We start from the raw sequence: 23,824 nt of genomic DNA on the forward strand, positions 1-23,824 counted from the left end.
CAAAACAAAACAAACTTTTTCCAGGCTGGACCAGGGTCTGGTCTGTATCCCTTAAATCTGGCCTCGGCTCTGCCCCCTGGTGGTAGTCCTGGTCCCAGCGTCAAAACGAGTGAACTATTTAAGGTGTTTCCGGAAACCGGAGAGTGACGGCTATATTTACATACCCACAATGCATTGCACACAGGATTATTTCCGACCATAAAAATAACTAGATTATCCTTTTTACTTTGAATTATTTTTTCCCAAAATGAGATTTATCACACATAATTCTCTGGAAAAAAAGAAAGAAGTCACTAGCTCTTCCGGGTAAAAAATCACCATTATAGTATTAGGGGTAGCAGTTACCCGAGGAATGTGGGCCGTAGGTGTTAAGCATACTCTGGTTTCTCTTCAGATCGCATAAATCTTTCGCCTTTTACTAAAGATTTCCGTGGAGAGGAACAATTCTGAGTTTTGAACCAATTTTTTGAGGTCTTGCTTCTTGCAAGACTAATAATGGTGTCTAAAAATAGTTCTGATTTTATTTGATAATTTTGGAGTATTGGTGGATTTAAGCTTTCAAATTTTAGTTGGTGTTTGTCTTTGTAGTTTTTTCCACTGGGTGTTTAGTGGTAGTAGTAAAATAATCTATGGTCTCAATCTAGAAGCGAGGCTGTTCCCGGAGTGGGTTAACCTTAGGGCTAAATCAACTCCAGGAATAGTGAATTTTTTTACAATTAAGTGGCTTCCGTGCCCCACTGAGGGGTTTGGAGCGCTTCTACCCAGTATTCCCAGCTAAAGAGTGGTATGGAGTGTTTTCCAACGTCTCTGCTGATGAACATTTCAGTTTACCCACGCTATAAATTTTATGAATTTTCTAAGTCAAGTTGTTGTCCTTTCAGTCTTAGTTGTGGAGGGCGCAGCTCAGCTCCAGGTCCAGTTGCTGTTGCTAGTTGCAGGGGGCGGAGCCCACCATCCCTTGCAGGAGTCAAACCAGCAACTTTGTGGTTGAGCGCGTTCCAACCAACTGAGCCATCCGGGAGCTCAGCGGCAGCTCAGCTCAAGGTGCTGTGTTCAATCTTAGTTGCAGGGGGCGGAGCCCACCATCTCTCGTGGGACCGGGGAATTGAACTGGCAATATTGTGTTTGAGAGCCCACTGGCCCATGTGGGAATCGAACTGGCAGCTTCAGAGTTAGGAGCATGGAGCTCTAACCGCCTGAGCCACTGGGCTGGCCCCGGAATCATTTTTTAAAAAATGATTCTTGGGCATATCTGTCCACAAACATTTTTTTCCAAGAAGGTAAATGCTTGGTAAGTCCCAGCACCTTTCTGACTCTGGCTGTAAGTGTTGCACTTATTTTAAGTTTTGACTTTTTTTAAATAACTTTTTTAAAAATTGAAGGTTTTCTATGACATTTTTATAAATATTGCTGTTGGTTTTGTTTTTGTTGCTGATGAAGTAATTTAGCCCTAAAACTAAAACGGGTCGTTTGTTTAAAAAAAGGAATGAGACAATTGATGATGGTTATAATGGATTTGATAAAACTCAAGCAGTGAATTTTTTAACCAATCCCATTAGTTTCCTGGTCACGCCTAGCTGCAAGGCAGGCTGGGAAGTGTAGTTTTTCCTCTAGGCAGCCATGAACTTTGCTAATAGTGTGAGAACACTGGGGAAGAAAACTAGCAGTGTCTGCCCCAGTAAAGGAGGGAGGGAATCCATCCTGAAGTTCCCCTATTTAGGCTCTTCCCTGTGACCAGTCTTGTATAGAGAACAATGACTCCAAGCTCAGGCAGTTACCCACAGTCAAGCCCTGCTCCATTATTCCCAAACATTATTCAAGTGATAGGATAGTAACATTTTTTTTTAAAGATATCTATTTTAATAAGCTGTAAAATTTGCTTCCCAAATGTTAGTTCATGGACCTCTGCCAATTTCTAATGAGTTTCACTAGCCTAAAAGGTAATACCAAAAAAGAACATATGTGGGGACAGAGTCCCAGGGAGCAGTTTCCAGGCTCTCTGCCTCACGTGGAAAGGTGCTGGCTCAGGTAGTAGATGGCCGTCAGCTGTGAGTAGTTGGCCATCAGCTGTTTCTGGTTAACCATTAGCCACTGATGTAACTGCCGTGGGTTGGCAGAGAACTGGATGGTGAATTGCAGATTGTGTGGATCCTACTTTGTGTGTCTCACCCAGCCGCCAGCGAGACTGGGGCACAGGAAGACCCCTTGTTGGGGTACTGGCGGATGTTTGCTCCCTGTGTCTCCAGCCCAGCCGCCAGCCAGAATATAGTGCGGTATGACTCCACTATCTATGGCTCCGTTGGTATTCCTTTTTGGCCTTACCGTATCCTGCGTTCTTATGCGGGGAGCGGGACCGGAGACCCTGCATGACACATGGTGCAGCGAGCAGGCCAGAGTTTTCAAAGGGGTAATGGAGCAGTTTATACGTATGAAAGCTCAGTTTCACGAGCAGGGTATGGTGCCGGCCAGAGCTCTCTGAAGGATGGTGGAGCAGTTTGTGCGTATGAACACTCAGTCTCAGGAAGCCCGTGAGGAGTGGCGCCAGGAACAGGAAACGCAATCTGCTTGGGAGAAGCGTGACCCCTCAGTGAATTGGTGGTCCTCTGAAGCCTCCGGATGGCATGCCGCCCTATTGGTCAAAGCAAGCGTTATCTATCTTCCTTTTGGTAGTCTACTGCTGTCCTGGGCTCCTAGAGTTGTGGACATTTTACACCGAGGCCTCCACCCAGTCAGACACCTGGCACGGTGAGCAGGATTCCGGCCAAGTAGGAATGGTGTCTGACTCTGGGCAGGAGGACATGTGGCCCCCACACAGTGTATGGTATCCGGTAGCCGCTGTTCTCAGGAGTTGGACCCCCAAGGAGGGGTGGGAGGACATGGATGGCTCTCCGGCCAGCGTGGAGAGAGCACTGCAGGTTCTGGCTGAGTGGTTGCCAGAGGAGGCGAAGGGTACAACTGGCCGTGTGGACTGGATTTTCCTCACTGCGTTGCGTCATAACACGAGGATGCACTTAATGAAATAGCTCAGGTGCAGGACCAGCAGCCCCTGTGGGAGGCGCTGGAAGCTCAGGTCCACCTGTTAGAGGAGGGGCCCCATAGTGGAGACTGAGGCAGAGGCGGAGGACACCAGTGGAGACAATATAACTCCCCACCCCCATGCCTGGCCCATCGTGCAGCAAAAGGTAAAGCATGAACAGCTTTTGGGCCCAGGAGTGTTGCTGCTGGTAACCCAGCTGTGACTGAGTTCACCACCTACACCCCTTACACTCCCACTGAGTTGCAGGAGCTGGGGAGGCGGTACAGACAGAGCCCTGAAGAGCCAGTCTCGGTTTGGCTATTACGTTTATGGGATGAGGGAGCAGACAACATTCTCTGCTCCCCAGGCGAGATGGAAAAGCTAGCCTTCGTGACAGTGCATCCGTCCCTGTGACAAAGGTTACAGAACTGCCATAGGTTGGCCCAAGACCAGGGCAACCACTCTCTAATGGAGTGGCTCACTGCTGCGATACGCAGTGTGGGGACAGGCTGGCGAGCTGCCAGACACTGTGAGTAAATGGCAATCATATATGGAACTTACTCAAATCATCTGTGAAATGGGTATGAGACATGCTATTTTCAACCCTAATATGCAGGGGCCGGATGACGAGCTTTTTACAGCCAGCATGAGAGATCTGGTTTTGGATACTGCACCTGTGAGTGCTTTTGGATCCTTGGTTGCCATTCTTACGCCCTATGTGGGGCGATGGATCCATGAAGTTACAACTGCCATGGCCACCCTAGGGAATGTTGAAAGCTGGAGGCAAAGGAAGTTAAGACAGGAGGTCCGAACAGTTGAGACCTGGAAGCCCAAACCAAAGGTAAAGGGGTGAGGTCGTGGGCCTTGGAGAGTAACATGTGCACAGATGTGGCGTGATCTCGCGGCAGCAGGGATCGATCGGGAGAAAATAGACCGACAACCCAATGCACTCTTGTTGGAACTTTGAAAACAGTTGTGTCCGGAACAGCAATTCCGGAGAAGCCTAAAGGAGAAGTCCGGGAAAGTGCGACCCATGTCCCTCCAGGACTTCATGCAGCCGCCTGAGGCTGACTCCTTTCAGCTTGATTAGGGGTGGGGCCAAGGTACCCGGTCAGAGAGGACGAGCAGGGACCAGAGGCCCCATGTGGAACTGTCCTTACATTGGTCCCCTTCTAATGTGCAGAGGGTTTTGGCCCTAGTTGACACTGGCGCAGACTGCAGTCTTGTTTATGGGAACCCAGAACTGTTCCCTGGACCAACAATCTGCATTGATGGCTACGGAGGAAAGACTGTGACTGTGAAAGCCGTTTCCTTACCACTGGGTATAGGAAGGCTTCCCCCTCGTACCTGCTAGGTTTATGTCTCCCCCGTTCTGGAGTATATTCTAGGGGTGGACGTGCTACATGGCCTCAGCTTACAGACATCGGTAGGAGAGTTCCGTCTCCGGATCCAGGTGGTGAAAGTGGTGACACGCGGGCATGCTCACCACCCTCCTCAAGTGTTGCCACAGCCCCGGCGTGTGGTTACAGTGTGACAGCACCGCCTGCCAGGAGGGCAGGAGGAGATTGGTCATACAATATTGGAACTGGAGAAGGCACATATTGTGAGGCCAACGCACAGTCCCTTTAACTCCCCGGTATGGCCTGTCAAGAAGCCAGATGGGACCTGGCGAATGACTGGACTTATAAGGAGTTAAATAAGGTGACGCCACCTTTGCATGCTGTGGTGCCTTCAATTCATGATTTGATGGATCGTCTGACTGTCCGCTTGGGAACATACCACTTGTAGTGGACTTGGCAAATGCTTTTTTCTCCGTTGATATTGCACTTGAGAGTCAAGAGTAGTTCGCTTTTACTTGGGACAGGTGGCAGTGGACTTTTTAAGTCCTTCCGCAAGGATATTTGCATAGCCCCACTGTTTGCCATGGGCTGGTAGCCCAGGATTTGGCACAGTGGGATCACCCATCCTCTGTGGTCCTCTTTCACTATGTTGATGATATTTTACTAACATCTGATTCTCTTTTAGATTTAGAGCAAGCAGCTCCTTCTCTTCTCCACCACCTGAAGTCATGTGGCTGGGTGGTGAATGAGGAAAAAGTCCAAGGCCTGGGCTTATCTGTTAAGTTTTTGGGTGTTGTGTGGTCGGGTAACACAAAGGTCATACCTGAGGTGATAATTGACAAAATACAAGCCTTTCCCCGACAGACCAAGGTCTCCCAACTGCAGACGTATTTGGGTCTGCTGGGGCATTGGTGGGTGTTTGTACCCCATTTAGCACAAATAGAAAGGCCCTTGTATTCCAGGATAAAAAAGGGGGCCTCGTGGGATTGGACAGAGGCTATAGAGCAAGACTTTGTTGCCACAAAACGGGCAGTGCAGCAGGCACAGACCCTACAAATAGCAGACCCTTGTCGTCCGTTTGAACTTGATGTTCACATAACCCAAGAGGGGTACGGTTGGGGCCTCTGGCAACGGCAAGAGCGTCTCCAGTTGCCAGTGGGATTTTGGTCCCAATTGTGGAAAGGAGCAGAAGTCCACTACTCTCTAACAGAGAAACAACTGGCTGCTGTGTATGCAGCTTTAGTGGCCGCAGAAACCATCATAGGAATGGCACAGGCGTTGGTTCAAACAAACTATTCCGTCCAGGGGTGGGTCCGTATGTGGATCCAAGGACCCAAAACGGCGGTGGCACCGACCACCACCCTCGCCAAGTGGGGTGCCTACTTGGAGCAACGGAGCACCCTTAGTTCAAGCCGTTTGAGCACAGAGCTACAGCAGGTCCTGGGGCCTGTGGAGCTTGTAGCCCAGGCTGAGCCAAGTGTCCTGCCTTGGGGGGAGGATTTGGAGCCCTCGCCTACAGAGAAGGACAGCCCCCAATACCTGAGGATGCCTGGTATACTGATGGCTCTCCCCGGGGAGCTGCAGCCGTTTGGACGGCTATTGGTGTGCAGCCCAAAACAGACACCATTTGGTTTGATACTGGGACGGGCCAGAGTAGCCAGTGGCTGAGCTACGGGCTGTGTGGGTGATAATCAGCCACGAGCCCGGGCCCCTAGTTATTTGTACTGACAGCTGGGCGGTGTTCCAGGGCCTAACGTGTGGCTCCCTACGTGGCTGTGTGCCCTCTGTGGGCACTCCCAAGTCGTTGAAAGTGAGGGGTACTCATTTTACGGGGCAAGAAGTGCAGTACTGGGCTGCCAGGATGGACATACAATGGTTGTTTCATACCCTGTACTATCCACAAGCAGCTCACGTGACTGAACGCTACAACGGGCTTTTGAAACAAGGCCTCTGGGTGTCAAAATACCCTCTCACAATGCGCGACTGGGCCTCACGTCTGTGGGACGTCTTGAGAATCCTGAATGACCACGGAAGGGAGGGCCCGCACCAGTAAAAGCTCTGCTACATCGAACGGCTGTTCCCATTCAGTTACAGGTTATCAGAAGTGAGACTCTGTTAAAGCCAGGCTACGGCAGGAATGGAAACATTTTGCTGCCAGCACCCACATGCTTGAAAACGGGGGAACGGCAGCAATGGACTTGGCCCTGCTGGGTCAAAAGCCCCCACTGTCAGTGGTTGGGCCTGATAGCTCCATGGAGGGCTGGTTTGGCTCATGATTTGCAAGTGACGCCAGGGGTGGCCACTGCAAGTGACTGGTATACGGAGTTCCTGATGCCGGGACGATTTTGCAGGCAACCTATGTGCTCTAGCTATGGCCTATTATGGGGTCCCCTGTTCTGCTACATGTTGAAACTATGCAGGGACCCCAAGCACTGCCATAAAGGTCTGGTACCACAAACCAGGAAAGGTGCCAGTGGCAGCGACCCTCCTTTCCCAGGACAAAAAGCTAGCATGTATCTTCCCAGATGGAAGGGATTTGCCATTGTTGGTCCCTAAGACTGCTCTTCTTTTCCGTCCCTAGGTACCTATGGGCTAATACAGCACAGGGCCCCTCACAGAAGACACTTGTCACTTAGATTGTGAGGCGAGACCCTGTAGGGGTGGAGTGTGGGGACAGAGCCCCAGAGAGCAGTTTCCAGGCTCTCGGCCTCACATGGAAAGGTGCTGGCTCGGGGAGTAGATGGCCATCAGCTGTTACCGGTCAGCCATTAGCCACTGATATAACTGCCGTGGCTACACTAGGGTTGTTGGTTGGCAGGCAGAGAACCGGATTGCGGATCGTGTGGATCCTACTTCATGTGTCTCTCCCAGCCACCAGAGAGACTGGGGTGCAGGAAGACCCCTTGTTGGGGTACTGGCGGATGTTTGCTCCTTGTGTCTCCAACCCAGCCGCCAGCGAGAAGATAGTGGTATGACTCCCCTATCTATGGCTCCATTGGTGCTCCTTTTTGGCCTCACCATATCCTACGTTCTTATGTGGGGAGCGGGACCAGATCCCTGTATGACAACATATTTTCACACAACTAAATGCATTCCATTTAAAGGACTGCTCTTCATTCTGATATTATGCCATTTCTACATTTTTAATGTTAAAATGTGTTTTAAGAAATTATGGTGGTAGTGGATAGCATTTATTTGCTTGACAACTTTGTGTGGCCTTAGATTTTTGTGTGTGTGTGTGTTTGTGTTTTAATTTTACTGATCCTTCAAATCTAAATGTCTGGAAACCCTTTAAGAGCAGTTTACTACATAATTTAATATGTAGTCCGTGTGTAAAGCACCCTGAGAGTTACTGTGTGAGGACAGAGCCAGGAGTGCAGTTTCCAGGCTCTCAGCCTCACGTGGAAAGGTGCTGGCTCAGGTAGTAAATGGCCATCAACTGTGATCCGATGGCCATCAGCTATGGCTAGTTTGCCATCAGCTGTAACCGGTGAGCCATTGGCCACTAATATAACTGCCATGGCTATGCAAGCAGCGGATGGTGGCTGGCAAGCGTGGATTGCAGTTAGCACAGCGGATTGTAGTTAGCAAGGGGTTGGTTGGTTGGTTGGTTGGTTGGTTGGCAGAAAAGCAGACGGCAGATTGCGGCTCCTGCTTCCTGTGTCTCCAACCCAGCCACCAGCAAGAATATAGTGGTATGACTCCCCTATCTATGGCTCCGTGGGTGTTCCTTTTTGGCCTCACCATATCCTGCGTTCTTATGAGGGGGGCGGGAGCTGAGACCTCGCATGACACCTTGCATGACATATTGTCAGGAAGAGAAAAGTCTCAGAGAAGGCAAAGCATACTCATCTCTATTTAACACCTATTTACTTTGTTCTGATTGGGATTCAAATAAGTCTTAGTACTAACACTACCGGGAGTGACGTGCAAAGATGAGTTAAGACAGTGTTCCGCCCTCACCGGGTTTCAGTTTAGCCTGTTAGCATTATATAGTTAAAAACGTTTTAAGAGTGCGTGCCATGGAACCTGTGAGTGAGTCGTCTGGCAGTTGCTGGAGGACGTTGGAAACCCTGGACCCTGAAAATGTGGCATAGTCAAGAAGAGGGAAAAACTATGCTAAGTAGGCAGGCAGACAGGAACCAAAGCTTGGAGTCCATTCTTGCATGAGGACGAGAGGAGCGTCTGTCTGTGTTGGAACGTGGTGAGGACAGAATTGGAAAGGGAGGTGCTGGCGGGCTGCACAAGTTCCGTGGTTCAGGGATAAATGGCTGAAGGTGCCGCAGTGGACGTGAGAAGGAAGGGTTGGTTAAAGAATCACATGCAAGTCAGTACCAAGGAGACTGGGAGAGCGACTTAATTCAAGAAATGCATAAGAGAAAAGAAGCCAAGATGAATGACCAGGATGATAACATTCTTTGTTTTCTCCCAAGCAAGCAGCTCCTCACATGACCAGCTCTGGTCAGTCAGAATTATATGCTGGTGGCCAGTGCTTTCTTTGGGCTCTGACGACTGGGTGTGTACCTGCTTTAGGGTTTTTTTTGTGTGTGTGTTTTTTTTTAACTTGTCTGTTGCTCACTTTGGGCAAAAACAACAAAACAGTTTAATGAGCTCTCCAAGCACCCATATTCCAGTCTCCAGAGACCATTCTCTTTTCAAAGGAAGCAGACTCCTTGGAGAAATGGCTGATTCCAGTCATGAGCCAGGAAATACACCACCTTGAAGAGACTCTTGTGGGAACAGAGTCCCAGGGAGCAGTTTCCAGGCTCTCGGCCTCACGTGGAAAGCTGCTGGCTTGGGTAGTAGATGGCCATCAGCTGTAATCAGGTGGCCATCCGCTGTGGCTGGGTGGCCACCAGTTATTACCGGTTAGCCATTAGCCACTAATGTAACAGCTGTGGCTACGCTAGGGGGTTGGTTGGTTGGTTGGTTGGCTGGCAGAGAAGCAGACAAGCAGACGGCGGATTGTGCCTCATGTGGCTACTGCTTTCTGTGTCTCCAACCCAGCTGCCAGCAAGAATATAGTGGTATGACTCCCCTATCTATGGCTCTGTGGGTGTTCCTTTTTGGCCTCACCATATCCTGCGTTCTTATGTGGGGAGCAGTAGCTGAGTCTCTGCGTTATACTCCCAAGAACCAAAGGCTATCAAGCAGATTAAGATGAGTACCCCTAATTTCCTTTGGAGAACCATCCTCTCCTGTTATTTTCTGTTTAGTGGTTTGAGATTGACCAGCTCTGAGGAGGTGGCCTGAGTGGCTTAACCTACTTATCACATCCCTTGCACCTGGCCACAGCGATGGGCCACCCAATCAAGGGTGAACCTCAGCACTTTAGTTAGGAATGCTGGGGTTCAGACTCTGCTGGCCTTAGCTGGCAGAGAACATCAGTCTTGTGATAACTGACTTCACGTTTTTTTTTTAATCTCATGTTTGTTTGTTTTTTTTATTGGGGAATATTGGGGAACAGTGTGTTTCTCCAGGGCCCATCAGCTCCAAGTCATTGTCCTTCAGTCTAGTTGTGGAGGGCGCAGCTCAGCTCCAAGTCCATTCGCCGGTTTCAGTCTTTAGTTACAGAGGGCACAGCCCACCATCCATGTAGGAATAGAACCCTGTTGTTTTAAAGTCAGGCATCCTTAGAGCTCACTCTCTAACCAACTGAGCCATCTGGCCACCCCCTGACTTTTTTTTTCTTTTCTTTTTTTGTTACCACAGGGTAGCCAGTCTGAGGATGGAAGCCCATCTTCAGGAAGCAAGAGAAGGATCGCACTGAAGTCACTTGAGTCTGGATCAAGCCATTCCTGAAGCTCTTACTAGACGACACTGTTATGTGAACGAGCACTTTTCCTCTTGTGTAAGCCAGTTAAAATTAAGTTTTGTGTCACTTGCAACCCCAGAAGTCTTAATTGGGACACAAGGATCAAATGACAGAATGCATGCAAATGCAATGTAACAAGCATTCTTTGAACATCTATCCTGTGCCAGGCATTGTGCTAGTTTCTGGCCATCCAAGGGTGATATAGTCACTGCCTTTCCGGAACTGAAGCTAGTGGGGAAGTGCCAAACGTGCAGATGTTCATCAAATGTAAACTTTTCCACTTTGTCACCAAGGGCCAGATGCACCGCTTGCTAGAGGATTCACAAGGAGCATTGACTGAAGCGAACGGTTATCTGAAGCTTCCATGGGTCGAAGTCCCCAGGAGTGGCTCCCAGGAACCAGGAGCGTCAGACTGTAAGTGGCTTGTTTGGGGTGAGGCTGTTTGCTGGGCCAGTGCCCAGCAGCTGAGATGACCCCACCCTCCCTGAACCTCCTTTCTGCAGAGAGGGTAACTGCCCCATGGTGAGTGGGGTGATCTGTCCAATTGCCAGAACTCTAACCAGATATCAGAAGCTTGGGCCACTGCTGCTTCCGGGGTGGGGGTGGGGGTAAAAGCAAGACCCCAAAGTGCAGGTTATTTTGTTCTTAAGGTTTTTTTAAAGTCAGGCATCCTTTTGAGGATCTGAAGAAAGATACAGAAACTCTCCTCATGAAAACAAAAACAATGTCCACACATTTTGCAATTCCAAGGGTTCACAGTCCCTTGCAGCCAGGTTATGAACTTTTGAGCAAGAAAAGCTCTAAGGTTTCTTCTGTCCCAAGGTCCTGTGAATCTGTCTTCTTGGTTTGTTATCACCCCTGAAACGTCCTGTTTCTTCACTGGAAGAATATGTGCGTCTTAGTAGTTTGGTCTCCTATAACAGAATACCATACCCTGCTGGGCTTGTAAACAACAGAAGCGTATTTCTTACAGTTTTGGAGGCTGGTAGTCTGAGATCCGGGTGCCAGCAGGGCCCCCATTCTGATGAAAACCTCTTCTGGGTTGCAGACTGCTGTCTCCTCCTTGTGTCCTTACATGGCAGGTAAAAGACTAGAGAGTTCTGTGGAGTCTTTTTTATTAGGCAGTGGGGGCCTGAGCCTGCCAGGGCCAGCTGAGGAGAATGTGTCTCAGAATTCACACTGGAGGGGGGCCCTTGTCCACTGGCTCCATCTCCCGTGGGGGAAGGGCTGCCCCAAGCCGTGTTATCATTCGTATGCTTCAGGGCTACACAAGCGCTGAGTGCCACGCAGCTTCCTGAAGGTGAGAGAGAAGCTAAAGCAAGGTGCTGTCGGGTCCTTACACCATGCAGAGCTGGTGGCTGCAAACGCGGCAAGAGTCAACGGTGGGCTGAGAGGACATGAGATGAGGCACAAGAGGCGTGTGGCACAGGTAGGCTTTTGGGGAGCTAGTACATTTCCAAACAACTTTTCAGCTGCTGGGAAGCGCTGGGTGGCATGCAATCAGATTTTCCATACCAGGTTTCTGCCCCTGAAAAAGCAACGTGATAAAGAAAGCCTCTCTGATGTCCCACCCAAGAGGCTGAGAAGACAGCTCCTCCCTGTGCACGAGTGGACTGTGTGAGGTGGACCCACCAGGGCCTAGCTTGCGGCCAGCCGAGGCCCGCCAGCATATGCCTTCTGCGAGGGGTGATGCATGGAGGCGCTGCAGAGGTTCAGGGTAGAGAGTGACTTTTACAGCGGGCTGCTGATGCCATCCTGGATGGCAGGAGAAACGCTTTACCCACTTCCCATCTTTCAGTATCCATCAGAGGAGCAGAATGAGGAGGAATGGAGGATGGGGCTCAGGGAAAGGCGGAGCCTAGGGCAAGCCCGAGTTGGCATTCCCGCCTGGCACTCGCCCGTTGCTCAGTCCTGGGCAAAGTGTTCAGTCAGAGGTTATTTCCTCACCTCTCAAATTGGGATCTTAACCCTCAGCAACCTCCTTTCCCCATAGGGCCACATTCACGTAAAATACTTAACACATATGGTGAGCACTAAGAGCTGTAATTCACAAATACCAGTTTATTGAAATTCTGGTTGTTCAGCCAGTAAGTTTCTCTAGGGCACCAAGTACACGGGTTCGTTTTTACATTGGTGGGTACCCACACGTTGGGTTTCAAGTTAAACAGTGAGTGGGGCTATCAAGTGCGCCTCTTGTCAAGCAGCTTCCAGTAACGCAGTGACTGGAAGGCATGTCACACTATAGGTCCTGCTCCTGGAAATGGGCAAGCCAGCCAACGGCCCAGGTGGGAAGAGGAAGGCATTTCTGAGCTCTCCACTATGCAGAGCAGAAGTGGAAGGTACATGGGACTGAAGCGCCTGGAAAAACAGGGCAGCTGGTAGTAGAGCCTGACACTTGTTTACTTTGTCTCCTAGCCATCTGTTGTGGGCCACAGTTTCTTGGCGAACAAACCAGGCTTCCAGGTGAGACTGCTTAAACCAACCACAACACTGAGAATGCCGGCCTCCCCAGGTGTGCACTGCCAGGCCCAGCTCAGTCTTTTCTGGTCCAGGGGCCAGCTCCATTCTCCCCACAAAGGTAGGGAGCCGTATCTTAGTTTCAGGGAACCGGCATAAGGCCCACTCAGGGTTTCTCCTGCTGCCTAGTGCTATGGCCAGCAAAACCCAGGGCAGGCAAGTCTAGGCTATTTAGGGTAGGCAGGAGAGGGCACTGTACCAGAAAAAGGACCGGGGTGATGCTTCACCAGCCCACCTGGCCGGGCTACCCAGAGAACCCCCCAGAGGAGCAGAAAGGTGGCCTCCTCTATATCGGAGTGTTCTCCGAGAGTAGACGTGGGAAACACAATTCCTGTTGTTCCAGCGGGGTTAGGGGGCTGGCCCTTCCGCTTCAGACACGACCCAAAAGTCTGGTGATGGAGGAAGACAGGCGCTCCAGAGGTTTCAACCACACATAAACCGTTCATGAAAGTTTGAAAGAGATTTATTTAAAAACAGAACAAAAGAAAGCTTTGGTATTTCAAAACCCAACAATCATCAATCACTAGAAAGTTAAACACCTCCCCGGAAGCCCAGAAGTACAAAACCACAGCTCTCCACAGGCTCGTGATAAGAGACAATGTGCAAACCCGAGGATGACCCGAGACCCACGCCCTCCCCACTGGCAGCGTGTGGGGGCTCCAAACACCACCCCGGCGGCAAAATCACCACCAAGATTCACTGTCTAAGGTGGGTGGATGCAAAAGCCATCCAGCAAAATCTCAACAATAAATTAAAAATTCAGTCAAGAAGCAACACATTAAATTAAGAAAAAAGCTACAATTTTTCCTAGACAAGAGTTTTTTTCAAAAGAGGTTCTATTTCCTGGCCCAGAAGAAAGGGGGAAAGTGGAAGGAGCGAGTTGAATTTCAAGTGTGTTCCACGTAGTTCATTTTATTGAGTGGAAAGCTTTACAAAAAGTCCACTGGCCCCTCCCTCCCACTCCCCAATGCGAAGTCCTGAACATCCGCACGCACGTCTGCGTCACTGGTGTCCCCCCAACAAGGCACAAAAGGGTGGGTGCTTTCAAAGGATCCCTTGTTCGTAGCAGCAGGACTCTGAGTGCTGGGTGTCTTGTGCAACTGGTGGCTGAAAGCAGGACTGCTGGCTCGCTCAGACACTGGGGTCTTCCTGTTCAATGAACAAAACAAGCCGTTACTGCTCGCTGCCAACTCTGCGGACAGCTACAGACACACTAAGGGGAGCAGGCGATGGCGGCGGCCCTGGTGACGCCCCACCCTGCGACAGCTCCTGGCCCAGGGACAGGCTAGAACTACCACGGAGGTAGTGGCTTAGGGACTCCTCAGGCTGGTGAAGCGGTCGCTGGGCTCTGCTATGGTGTGGACATGGGGCAGGACCCCATGAAGGCACTTTGCCTTGTCCCCCGGATTACGTGGGGAACCAAGGGGGATGGGTATATGCCAGATTAAGAGCAGAGAAGCCGACCAACCAGCAGGCAAAGCAGCCCACCAGCTACACAAAGAGGCTGCAGTGAAACCCACACAATGCAAATGAGCAGCGTTCTGGCACAGCTGGCCCTGCACTTGTCTTTTTCATCTGATTTTCCATTTGTTCTTCAAGCTTGAGGAGCTCAGACCTGCCTCCCACTCTTCTCCCACTCCTTCAGGTCCAGTGCTACTTCCTTCTCCTAGTCCAGGCCACAAAGCCCTCTGTGGAGGTGAATGAGGCATTTCTTAGAGCTTCATGTACCTCTCTACTCTCACCATCTGGGGAGGGGAGGGCAAGAGAGGGGAATGGGGAGGGAGGGAGGGAAGGGAGGTGGGGAGGGGAGAGGAAAGGGGGTGGGGAGGGGAGGGGAGGGAAGGGGAATGGAGAGGAAATGTAGGGGAGGGGAGGGGAGGGAAACAAGCTCTGCTCCCTCAACAGCACTCTCCTGTGACTGCCAACAATGGCCTCCCTTCTGGTCTTTCTCCTGGGAAACCCTGGCAGTGAGAAAGCAAAGAGAACTGGGTGACAGGGTAGAGGAAGTGGCCTCCCGAGACACCAATCCTGATCCCTGAGACACCAATCCTGATCCCTAAGATATATTCCGGAGGAGAGCCTCACAGCAATGGTGGTCAAAGTCACGGCTTCCAGGGGCAAAGATGTCTCAGGAAACAAGAGGGGACTGACCTTGTCCTGTGCCGACAAGATGAGCACCTGGGGCTGGCCCTCTGCGACAGAATGACCTGGGAACCGTGGTGGACAGGCCCTCGGGTGAGGCGGGGTTTCCACCAGCAGTTTAGATAGGGGCTTCAGGTCAATGTCGGGGTTCGCTGAGATTTACAGGGGAGGGGTGGGAGACAATTGCCCACATGCCTGGGAGGCCGGGGACTCACCTATCCACACCTGGTTTTCTACAGGTGTCCCTTCCTATGGGCTCCTCTCGAAAGTCACTTTTTAATGTCCTTTCAGAACACACTCGCTCCTCTCTCTGGGTTGAGGGCTGAGGGCACTGGCTTAAAAGGACAGCCCGAGACTGCCCAGGCGTCACCCCCTCCTGGACTCAGGAAAAAGCCGGGCCTTGGGCTCTGCAGACACAGGGGGTTTATACCTTACTCCTGAAGAAGGGCTTGGCCCCTGGCCCACAGTACTCGTTGTAGATGAGCTTGAAGAGGAAGAGGTGGAAGAGGGTGATGAGGGAGGCCACGCTGAACCAGAAGAGGAAGGGCAGCCCGGGGTCCTGCTGGGCCATGTGCTCGTCGTGGGCCAGGATGGCCTTGAGGTGCAGCGTGTGCCGCAGGTCCTGCAGGTGCGTGAGGTCGGTGGAGATGTAGAGCAGCGGCGTGATGGGCTGCGTCACCATGACCGAGAAGGTGTGGCCCTGGGGCGCCGAGGTCAGCTCCACCGGCTCTTGCAGGCAGCCCGCCTCGCAGGCGTAGATCTTGCCGGGCTGGCCGTGGGACTCCACGGACACGTGCAGGTACGGCTTGCCCTCGGGGTCCGCCAGCACGGCCAGGTTGATGTGGTCGTTCTTGTAGCGGATGCCGTGCAAGGCGTAGCTGTTGTGCAGCACGTCGGGGTCGGCCTGGAACTGGAGGTGGTTCTCCGTGAACTGCAGCCCCCCGAAGCTGAGCACCATGCCCTGCAGGATGCCTGGGGCGCCCACCTTCACCAGCCCCTTGCAGCCGCGCTTCTGCAGGGTCAGCTTCCACAGGTCAGACAGCTGCAGGATCTGCTGGACGGAGGCCAGCCAGCCCGGCCAGAGGTTCTCGGCGTGCATGGTGGCGTGGCCGCTGAAGCAGTGATCTTCGTAGCTGAGCGTCGACTCCATCTGGTCTCGCTCCTTGTGGCTCAGGCTGGGGCTGAGAAGTGGGGCTGGTGAGCAGGACAGCATGTAATACAGGGTCAGGTTCACGGTCAGGCCAGACGGGGTGTGGGCATCCGTGATCTTCTTCATTTCCACACCTGTAATGCCACAAGGATTGAATGTTAAGAAGGGTTGGGAGGCTGAGGTTATGAAACAGATGGAGAGCAGCAGAGACACCGTTTTGTCCCTAGGGATGCAAGTTCCAACTGTCAAGACAGAAAGTCATCCTGCCCGGCTTCCTCACATGACCAACTTGGGCCCTGGGGGCCTGAAACCGAAAATCCTGTTAAAAGGCAGCGGGGCCTCCTGCCAGAGCTCCGAACACAGACTTAGCCAGGACTTGGAGGCAACCCTACGGCGCCAAGCAAGTCCAGTCCCCCAATCCCGGACACTGTCATCAATGCCCTGGCCCGTCTTGGGCTTCTCTCCTCTCACATCTGTCTCTCCAGTCCTGTAGCTTTACAGGACATCTGAACACAGGCTCTCCCAAGTTTGTAGGCCCTCTAGACTCAACCAGCTAACCGCCCGCTTGGTATCTCCAACTGGACGTCTGACAGGCATTCTGAACCTGACACGGTTGAATTCTTCGAGCCCCAAACCTATCCTTCCCCAACTTGTCTCCAGACACCTGCTCAAGTCCTCCCCTAAAATTCAGGAGTCACCCTCAAGTTCTCACTCCCCTCAGCTAGTCCTTGGAAAGTCCGGGCGGCTTCACCTCCAAAAGTATCAGAATCCATCCACTTCTCTCTCCACGGTCACAATTCTGGTCCCAGCCACCCTCCTTTCTCACCTGGGCTCCTGCAAACACCACTCATCTGGTCTCCATGCTCCACTTTTGTCCCGGTGGTCTGCAGTCTGCATCCAGCAGCCAGAGGGATCTTTAAAAACGGGCATCAGATAGTCTCTGCCCTGCTTTCCATCCCACTCACAATAAAATTCACCATTCTCACCAACACCTACAAGACCCTTTAGGATCTGGCCCCCGCCAGCCGCCCGTCTGACCTCACCGCCCTCTATCCTCCCCTTGCTGACTACTTGCCAGCCACAGCCACACTTGCCACCCAACCAACCCGCTCCTGCCTCAGGGGCTCTGCCCTGCTAGCATCCTCGTTATTCAGGTCTCAGCTTAAGTGTTTCCTTCTCAGAGAAGCCTCCCTGACAACTGGAGTGAAACAGAGGCCCCACCCCACTTCCACACACCCTTACGGGCTCCCACTCTAGTCACCCTCAAACACGCTTTTAACCTTTCTCCAGAGAACTTCTTATCCTAAAAGCTATCTGGCTTATGTATTCAAATTTTCACTTTTCTAATATTTGTCTTCCTCCCATCCAGAATTTCAGCAAGCACCATGAGGGCAGGAACTTTGTTTTGTTCACTTCCATCTCCTCCATGCGAGAACAGACCCTGGCAGAAGCATTCAATACTTGCTGAATGAATTAAAGGCTCTGAGCAACTAAATGTATGGATTCAGACAACTACCATGTTTCCCCGAAAATAAGACCTAGCCGGACCATCAGCTCTAATGCGTCTTTTGGAGCAAATATTAATATAAGACCCGGTCTAATTTTACTATAAGACCCGGTCTAATTTTACTGTAAGACCCGGTCTTACTTTACTATAAGACTGGGTCTTATATTAATTTTTGATCCAAAAGACGCATTAGAACTGATGGTCCGGCTAGGTCTCATTTTCAGGGAAACAGGGTAGAACCCTGGAAACCAAAATCTCTTATCTAGAACCGGCCTTTCTTTTCTTAAACAGTCAAGGGGGAAAGAAGTTTTCATTTGACAGGAGCCTCCCACCTGCTGAGAGATCCCACTACCTTCCTGTGAAAAACCTGCGGCCACACCAGCCAGGGCACACCTCAGCCTCGCGGGGGGTCAAGAAGCCCATGGCTTGTCACTAGCCCAACTGTGTGGAACTGAAGAAAGAATGGGGATCAGCCAGGCCTCTCTCTGCCTGTTGGTTTATCCTTGGCGAACTGACCTCCAAAACCACTCTGCTCAAATCAGGCCTTACCAACAACAAGACCTGCCCTCTGTGCTCATTTTTTCATTAGAATCTCATAAAAGCCCTCTGAGGTAGGTGCTGCTCCTGTTCCAAGGACACATGACACCAAGCAGTGGAGAGTCAGCCCCAGGTCAAACACCAAGCCCAACTTTTAACCATCCCGTTGCTCTCCTTCAGTATCACTTCTGCAGACTCTGGAGGGGCATCTCCAGGGTGTGAGGTGTGGACTATGAACCGAGCACCTGCCAGGCCTCACCTGGGCTGAAGAGCTGAGCCCAAAGGCGCTGGTGGTCCTGCAGCAGCTCAGCTGCAGGCATCTCCAAGAGCTCCAGCATTTCCTTCCGTGCCAAGTCCTGGAGCACCTTGAGCTCCTTGGCTGCTTTGTTTTTGAGCACCTGGGGGTTAACGGGACCTGAGACATGCACTACCCACAGCACCGTCTCATCCAGCTGCGTCTTGGGAGCCACTTGGAGCCGGTTCACTAGTTTCTTGGCGGCCACCACCACCAGGTGCACCAGCCCCGTGGAAGAAGGCGGGGACCGGCCCGAGTAGAGGAGGAACTGATGGTCTCCGACCTTCTCCAGAGTACTGGTGAAGGCCCTGGGAGACGGGCCAGCAGTGGGCCCCACAGTCTGCAGCGCGGCCACGCGCTCCGTGGGGTTGTTGAGCTGGATGCGCTGCAGATAGACGTGGGGTCGGCCCCGGTGCGCCAGAAAGTCCTCTTGCAGCAGGACACAGTCGCGGCCGGATCCCGTGACAAGGCCGGAGGCCGAGGCTGGCCCGGCGGCGGCGGCCGCAGCACCGAGACCCGGGGTCCCGAGCTGCAGGCAACGCACCCGGCGCAGCAGCCCTTCACGCAGCAACAACACTGACTCTCCAGCTTCGGAAAGCGCACTCAGCGGGCGCAACTGCACGAAGGGCACGAAGTCCGGCGCCACGGCGGGCTCCCGCTCTCCGGGGGTCACCCACAGCCGGTTGGCAGCCACGTCCAGGGCCAGGAAGCCGTTGGCCACCAGGGCTGGCACTCCAGGGCCCAGCGGCACAGCCTCGCCGCGCTCCCGCAGGCCGCGCCAGGCGCGGGTGGCCGCCTCCAGGCAGGCAGAGGGCTCGGTGGCACCCCGCTTGCCGCTGGCCCAGGGCAGCAAGTGCAGGCCGCCCGCCGCCCGCCGCGCCCCGGAGCCCCCGAACCACAGAAGCAGCAGCAGGAGGCCAAGCAGGCAGAGTAGGCGGCGGGCCCAGCTGCTCGACAGCAGTCCCGGGAGCCCCTTAAGCCGCTGCTGCAGCCACATCGGGCCGCCGGGCGCGGGCGCGGCGCGGGGGCGGCCGCTGGGCCCGCCGCCCAGCCCACCGGCCCGGCCGCCCGCGCCTCACTCCCAGGACTGGACCGCGGCGCCCACTCCGGCGGCCACTCCGGCCCCTGTCGCAGCCGCCACCGCCGCTTCCTCTTCTTTCTCGGTTGCCTCCGGCCGTCAAACGACGCTGGCCGTCAAGCGCCGCCGACTCTTTTGCGACATATGAAAACGATAAGGGCGGAGGAAGAAGAGAAGGGCGGGCCAGAGAGGAGGAGGCGGAGCCACAGCGAGGAAGGGACGAGACACGCTGGGGGGCTGGACCACGTATGAGGGGCCTGCAGAGTGAAGTCGAAGGGAGGAGAGAGGTCTCGGGGCCACTGAAACATCCAACTCACTTGTGGAAAAAACACCTGAGCCAGCCAAACAGGACACGTGTTGAGCCCCGTTTGCTACTGATGGATTCAACAGCCCTAAGATTGAAAACAATAAAACATTTTTTCTGTAAAAATGACCATCCTCACTGCAAAACAACTTAGTACAGAAATTTTTAAAAAGAAGGAAGGAAGAAAAGAAAAAAGAAAGTAACCACTGTAAATTAGACTTCTTAGGAAATACTTTGTTGACAACTCTTGCAGACCTGTCTGGCTGCATGTATGGCATATGGGACAAAAATTTGGCCCAGGACTGTCTATTTCTCTGCCACACCAAGTCATCTTCGTATCAACCTTGCGTTTTAACTTATTACGTAACATGACACAAAAGTCTCATAATTTGAAAATGCTTTATTGTGAATCATCGATGCAAAAGTGAAATTTTGCTTTGCTTATGGGGAAAAAATTCAGTGTGAGCACAGGGGCAGAATGGGGCGATTGTTTCCATTTTGGTGTAAAGACGTTGCAAAGCCAGACAGTGCTTCCCAGTTGTTGAAAATGTAATGGTTATTTGAGGTGGCTTCTTGTGGCCTGTGAGCAGACACAGATTTGTTTGTCCAGTTCGAGGGCCAGCGCCCTGTGAAAAGGTGCCTGTGCAGGTGATCCAACAGTATGCTTACTTTTTTTTTTTTGGTTATTATCAAAACACAAAATTCTGAATTACCACCGTGAGTTCACAAACCCCACAGAATATGTTTGTGGATGTGCAGAAATCCACTCATGCCCTACAGTTAGAGACAGGATCCAACCAAACCCCCACCTGTGAAATGGGGATGACGCTGTCTCTCATTTTTTTGAGGAATAAATAAGTTAATACAGGTAAAGCAAGCAAGGTGCATGACACACAGTAAGTGCTCAGTAAATATAACCCGTATCATTTTGTTAATACTATAAACATGCATGCCTATATATCTAGGCCCACTTGTGTGAATGTTTCTGGGGGAGCAATTCCTGGAAGCAGATTCCTAAGTCAAAGGGAAGACTCATTATTCGTGCTCTTAACTCCCTCACCACTCTCACACACTCCAGGGGGAGGGGACTCCCAGCCAAGGTCAGCAACACAGCCACAACAAAGCTAGGGGGTTAAGAGCAAGGACCCTAGCATCAGGCTGCCTGGGTTTTGAATTGTGGCCTTCTCCCTTGCTAGCAAGACAACTAACTTCCCTGGGCCTCAGTGTATCCATAAAATGGGGATCATGAGAGAGTAGGATTGCTCTAAGGCTTAAACTGGACAAGCACGTGAAGCATTTAGAATAGTGCCTGACTTAAAATAAATCATTATTTAATTTATTTTTACTAGGAAACAGAATACACATGTACATGATGCAAAACTCAAAATGTGCAAAAGGGTCAAGAGTGACAATTAAGTCTGCCTCCCTCCTGGGGCCTCAGCCAATCTGTTCCTCTCCCCACATGCAACCACTGCTAGCGGTTCCTTGGATATTCTTTCAGATATTCTACTGGTTTGCAGATATATAGATATACAATACATCCATATTTTTTTCTTTTACAAACATGGTAGCATATGATGTGCACTTGCATCTTTTTCACTTAAGGGAGCAGCCTGGAAATTCTATTTGTATTATTATTATTAAAAGGGCTAAGTGCCAGTGGGACTAGTTGATGGGTGGAAAGGGGGAGGGGGCTGAGGGCCCGCTGACGGCCCATCTAGCAGCACAGAGTGTGGCTGTCGGTTCACTGAGGCCATAGCTCTCTCTTGGGCCAAGAAAGGACATGGATAAAAGAAGAGAAGGAAAGTGAGAAAAGCCCCTGTGGCATTGGACAACTGCCCTCCAGGCCAGCTATCCTTTCTGCACCTTCCCAGAAAAGCAGGGTCCTGCGCCTTTAACTGCATAATACGTGCTGCACGTACAAGGAGTAACATCTGGCGAGCAGCCACCCCTGTTAAAGAGACAGGCTCTCCTTTTGGATGAAGCTTGGACTGGGTTCAAGTTCTAGCAATCTGATGAAGGGAGGAGGATACACATACCAAAGGTATGGAGGGCAAGTGTTGCCCGGGTGAATCCTTTCTCCAGGAGTGGCCAACAGCCTTCAAGATTCCTTCCCTCTCCTGATTTGCAACGACTCTGGGGACTTGGGCCATAAGAATCTTGCTGCTCCGGGATTTTTTCTGTTTACAGAAAATCACCATTGAGGTTCTCCTTAGGTCCCAGCAAATGGGGAATTAGAGCCAACTTCCAAAAGCTGCCTCCCTTATTGTGGTTCCACATCAGCTGTGTGACTTCGAGCCGGTTGTGTCACTTCTCTGAGCCCCCATTTCCTCGTTTCACAAATGGGGCAACACTGTCTAACTTGAAGGGCTGTCTCAAACATGGAATGAAACAGAGCTTTGAAAATTGAGCCGGGGACATATGCTCATTTTCTTCCATTTCCTTCTCGAAGGGTCTGGAATTTCAATCTGCAACCTCCTGAATTCAAAAACATCCGGTGGATTCTGGCACCAAATGCTGTCCCCAGCTGCAGAAACTCCCCGCCTGGGTCCCAGTTGGGTGGTAGAGGCTGTGGATTGCACTCATGCTTCTTCTCTTTATTTGCTTTGTACCTTGGGCTTGCTGCTGGGGCCCTCCGGGCCTTACTTCTTCTACTGGTACCATCTGTACAATGAATAAATCTCTGTACCATGAGATGATCTTCTGGGTTCCCAAGGATTGTACCTATCTTCTAAAAATAACATGTGTTGGTTTTGTTTGGTTTGTACAAATAGTATATATTCATTGTAAAAAAAGAATCCTAAAAAAATTACCTGTCAATAATATACACAAATATATATATAATATATATGTTATATATAATATATATAACATACTAATATATATTATATATAGTATGTGTTATATATACATATATATATTCCCACAGCCTAGAGATAATCACTGTAACCATTTGGCTGTCATTATCTTTTATCATTATCTCTATGCATCGTATCTATAAGAATATATTTTTACTGAGTGGAGTCATACTGTGTATATGGCTTCTTCCACTAAACACTATCTTAGGAGTGTATTTTCCTTGCTGGAGCGGTCTTAGACACTGTTGATTTCTTTTCTCAGTGGCTACACATGGCTTGCTTTATGTTGCTCATGACATTCCTTCTCCTTTGACCCTTTGTTCCACTGGCAGGGGGGCAGCCCCTAACCGCCAGGGTTGCACACACCACCCATTCTTCTGGAGCCTAATCCTCTGGAAAGAAGCCCCTGGATCTCTGTCTGAGCATCTCTTCAGAAGAGGGAGGGTTTTTTTTCCCCCCCAAAGATGAATGCCCTTACTAGCTGACATCTGTTCCAGGCACCCTTGTTCTAGAGATCCTTGAGTTGATTGTTGGGCTTTGAGAAGACCCGTCTGTGAAGAGACCCTAACCAATTGATTGATTGATTGATTGATCATTCATTCATTCATCAGTGAGACCTCAGGTGCAAGACCTTCCTTGGCTCGGATGTTCCCTTTGCCTCCTGGGGACATATAGGCAGATTAAGTGATTCCCTTTACGTTTTTTGGTGTGTGTGGTGGTGGGGAGGGGTGCTGCAGTTTCTGCATTTCCAGCAGCCAGGAGGGTCTTGACAGTGGTGTGAATGCTTCTGAATACATTCCTACCCACCACTCACTACTCAGGGCTGAGACTCTCACGCCCATGGGTTTGGGGAAGGACTAATGAAATCCTAAGAGCTGAGTTTTACTGAGGGCTTGCCAAGGGGCAGTTCTAAGTGCGCTACAGGTAACAATGCCATTAACCCGGGCAAGACCCAACGAATCGATGCTGCTATAATCCTCACTTTTCAGGCGAGGAAACGGAGGCTCAAGGTTATTGATACTATCTATCAAGGCTTGGCGCGAACTCTGGGCTATAGAAATTGTTGTCTCGCCGCTCTCTCCCCCTTCCTGATCGTAGTGAAGCCCCTTTGGGAAGGGAGCGAGGAGGGCGGGCCGGCGGAAGGACCCGGGAGCTGCCGGACAGGCCCGAGGGAGCCGCTCCAATTTGGAGAGGCCTCTGTTTGGGCAAGTCTACAGGAAAATCCTTCCCCCTGGGGAGGGCGGCAGGGAGGAGGAGAGGGGCGG

The 23,824-nt window shown here is 51.3% G+C and overlaps 1 protein-coding gene, 1 long non-coding RNA gene and 1 other non-coding gene across 3 annotated transcripts; 2 read left to right on the forward strand and 1 right to left on the reverse strand.

Moving 5' to 3' along the window:
- Positions 1-374: 374 nt before the first annotated feature.
- LOC117027903 (U5 spliceosomal RNA) lies at positions 375-491 on the forward strand. Its single transcript, XR_004424018.1, has one exon. It is a non-coding gene; the product is annotated as a U5 spliceosomal RNA (small nuclear RNA).
- Positions 492-10,449: 9,958 nt separating this feature from the next.
- LOC117027786 (uncharacterized) lies at positions 10,450-12,907 on the forward strand. The gene is made up of 3 exons (XR_004423966.1): positions 10,450-10,693; positions 11,434-11,600; positions 12,587-12,907. It is a non-coding gene; the product is annotated as an uncharacterized LOC117027786 (long non-coding RNA).
- Positions 12,908-13,133: 226 nt separating this feature from the next.
- On the reverse strand, positions 13,134-19,500 carry KIAA2013 (KIAA2013 ortholog). Its single transcript, XM_033115361.1, has 3 exons — positions 18,284-19,500; positions 15,261-16,114; positions 13,134-13,837 (listed from the first exon to the last, which is right to left on the reverse strand). The coding sequence occupies exons 1-3, from the start codon at positions 19,314-19,316 to the stop codon at positions 13,820-13,822; spliced, it is 1,905 nt and encodes a 634-aa protein (XP_032971252.1). The 5' UTR covers positions 19,317-19,500; the 3' UTR covers positions 13,134-13,819.
- Between the last annotated feature and the right edge of the window lie 4,324 nt (positions 19,501-23,824).

The sequence above is a fragment of the Rhinolophus ferrumequinum genome, chromosome 9 (assembly GCF_004115265.2).
Source record: "Rhinolophus ferrumequinum isolate MPI-CBG mRhiFer1 chromosome 9, mRhiFer1_v1.p, whole genome shotgun sequence".
Taxonomy (NCBI): domain Eukaryota; kingdom Metazoa; phylum Chordata; class Mammalia; order Chiroptera; family Rhinolophidae; genus Rhinolophus; species Rhinolophus ferrumequinum.

Excerpts from the sequence above, each read along its gene's own strand:
- KIAA2013 (XM_033115361.1), bottom strand. The coding sequence starts at position 19,316 with ATGTGGCTGCAGCAGCGGCTTAAGGGGCTCCCGGGACTGCTGTCGAGC. Across the intron at positions 16,115-18,283 it reads GGCTCAGCTCTTCAGCCCAG|GTGTGGAAATGAAGAAGATC; the intron begins GTGAGGCCTGGC and ends GTGGCATTACAG.